At 21.0% G+C, this 2500-nt stretch overlaps 2 protein-coding genes across 2 annotated transcripts in view; both read left to right on the plus strand.

Annotated features, from left to right (window-relative positions):
* Window positions 1-1867, plus strand: part of DDB_G0289337 (hypothetical protein) — a gene marked incomplete at both ends in the record, with an annotated part of 4587 nt that extends 2720 nt beyond the window's left edge. Inside the window, one exon of the mRNA XM_631174.1 lies at window positions 1-1867. This exon is cut by the window's left edge and continues 2720 nt beyond it. Within this exon, the coding sequence (XP_636266.1) occupies window positions 1-1867 (1867 nt within the window).
* A 405-nt stretch (window positions 1868-2272) lies between these two features.
* Window positions 2273-2500, plus strand: part of med21 (hypothetical protein) — a gene marked incomplete at both ends in the record, with an annotated part of 679 nt that continues 451 nt past the window's right edge. Inside the window, one exon of the mRNA XM_631175.1 lies at window positions 2273-2500. This exon is cut by the window's right edge and continues 274 nt beyond it. Coding sequence (XP_636267.1) covers window positions 2273-2500 — 228 coding nt within the window.

Raw genomic sequence — 2500 nt, forward strand, 5'->3', positions numbered from 1 at the left:
AAAGGGTTGTGCTTTCATTAAGTTTTCAAAAGCATCAACTGCTGCAATCGCAATGGAATCAATCAATATCTCAAATACTGGTGAAGAATATCCATTAAAAGTTTTCATTGCTCAACCTAAAGTTAAATATAATAAATCAAATCAACCAACCGGAGCAAATACAACAACAACTACTACCACCACTAATACTAATACTAATAATAATAATAATAATAATAATAATAGTACAAATTTAAATCAATCAAAAGTACCAACAACAACAACAACTAATACTAATAATAATAATAATAATAATAATAATAATAATAATAGTACAAATTTAAATCAATCAAAAGTACCAACAAATGAATCTTCATCAACACTTACAGCATCTAATGACACAATAATTAAAAATTTTAGAAGTTTTGAAATTGATAGGTCACCTACAATAAAAAAAAATAAAGAAAAAGAAATTATTAAAAACAATCATGACAATGACAATGAAAATGAAAATAAAAATGAAAATGAAAAGGAAAATGACAACCAAAATGAAAAGGAAAATGAGAATGAAAATGAAAATAAAAATAAAAATGAAAATAAAAATGAAAATGAAATAAAAAATGAAAATGAAAATGAAAATGAAAATGAAAATGAAAATGAAAATGAAAATGAAAATGAAAATAAAAATGAAAATGAAAATGAAAAAGAAAATGAAAATGAAAATAAAAATAAAAATGAAAATGTAAATGAAAATAAAAATGAACAAGAGGAAGAAAAAGAAAATAATAATAATAATAATAATAATAATAATAATAATAATAATAATAATAATAATAATAATAATAATAATAATAATAATAGAAAACAAAAAAATATTTCTGAACAAAAAGATAATCCTAAAAATGAATTATTAATTGGAATTGAAAATAAAGAAAAGAAAATAATTGTAAATAGTAATTTAGAGAATGACCAAGATGAAAATAGTATAGTTGGTAATCTTAGTTCAATTTCAGAGGTTTTACCAGTAAGTTATGTTGATTATCCAAATCCTTATGCTTTACCTGTTTCTCGTCAAAGATTATTTGTGGTTTGTCATAAATCAATTTCACAAGAGAATCTTTATCGTTTATTCTCTCGTTATCCTGGTATGGAATATTGTGATTTGAAAAAAGATAAAAACACAGGAAAATCAAAGGGTTTTGCTTATGTTAACTATAGTAGTCCTCAAGCTGCTCTTTTAGCAAAAAATGATTTAAATGGAATTAAATATCCAACTAGTCATACTTTAAAAGTTGTTTTCGCTGAACCATTAGGTATAAAACAGATTAATAATAACTTTAATAATAATTTACTTCCACCAACCCAAATTTTCCCACAAAAACCAACTCAACTTTTACAAAATACAAATAATAATTATAATAATATTAATAATAATAATAATATTAATAATAATAATAAAAATAATAATAATAATGTAGTAAAAACTCAAAATAATAATATTATTCAAAATAATATTAATAATAATAATAATAAAAACTTGAATAATAACATTGGTAATAATGACAAAAATGATGATAATAATAAATTAAACAAAAATGATAATATAAATAAAAATTATAATAACAATAATAATGAAAATGATACCAATAATAGTGAAGATGAAAATGTTGGTAATAATACTAGTAGTGATACAGATAGCAATGAAAAAGTTAATGAAAATCAAGATGGGAATGAAAGTTTTGAAAATGAAGAAATAGATAGTAATGATGGTGAAAGTAATGAAGATGGTGATCATTTAGTATCCTCCATTCAAAATAGTTTTGCGCAAATGCCTTCAATTAAAAGAAATAGTAATGATGCTAGAAAGAGACAAAAAATAAATATTTAAATAAACAGGAGTGTTTATATCACTTTTTTTATTATTTTTTTTTTTTAATCAAATAATTTTTTTTTTTTTTTTTTTTTTTTTTTTTTTTTTTTATATATTAAAAAAAAGAAAATACCGATTCAATCAAATCAATTTTTTGATATTTTAAAATATTTTTTTATATATTCACTCTCAAAATAAAAAAAACAATTAAAATAAAATGAAAAAAAAAAAAAAAAAAAAAAAAAAATGAAATTATTATTTGAGGCAGGTAAAATTACCCAATTTTGTGAAAATATAAAAAAAAAAAAAAAAAAAAAAAAAAAAAAAAACACCCAAAAATTAAAATTTTCATTTTTTTTTTTTTAGTTTCATGTGTATTTATAACATCAAATTCATTCCCAATAATAATAATAATAATAAATAATGGATCTTATAACTCAGTTACAGGATAAATTAGATCATTTATTATATGTTTTTGGCACATGCATTGGTGTTTTACAACGTGATGCACCTCCTTCATTCTTCAATAATCCTCAAAACCAACAACAACAACAACAACAACAACAACAACAACAACAACAACAACAACAACAACAACAACAACAAAACCCCCAAACACAACAACAATTACCACCACCACCACCACCACCA

Source organism: Dictyostelium discoideum, assembly GCF_000004695.1.
Source record: "Dictyostelium discoideum AX4 chromosome 5 chromosome, whole genome shotgun sequence".
NCBI lineage: Eukaryota > Evosea > Eumycetozoa > Dictyosteliales > Dictyosteliaceae > Dictyostelium > Dictyostelium discoideum.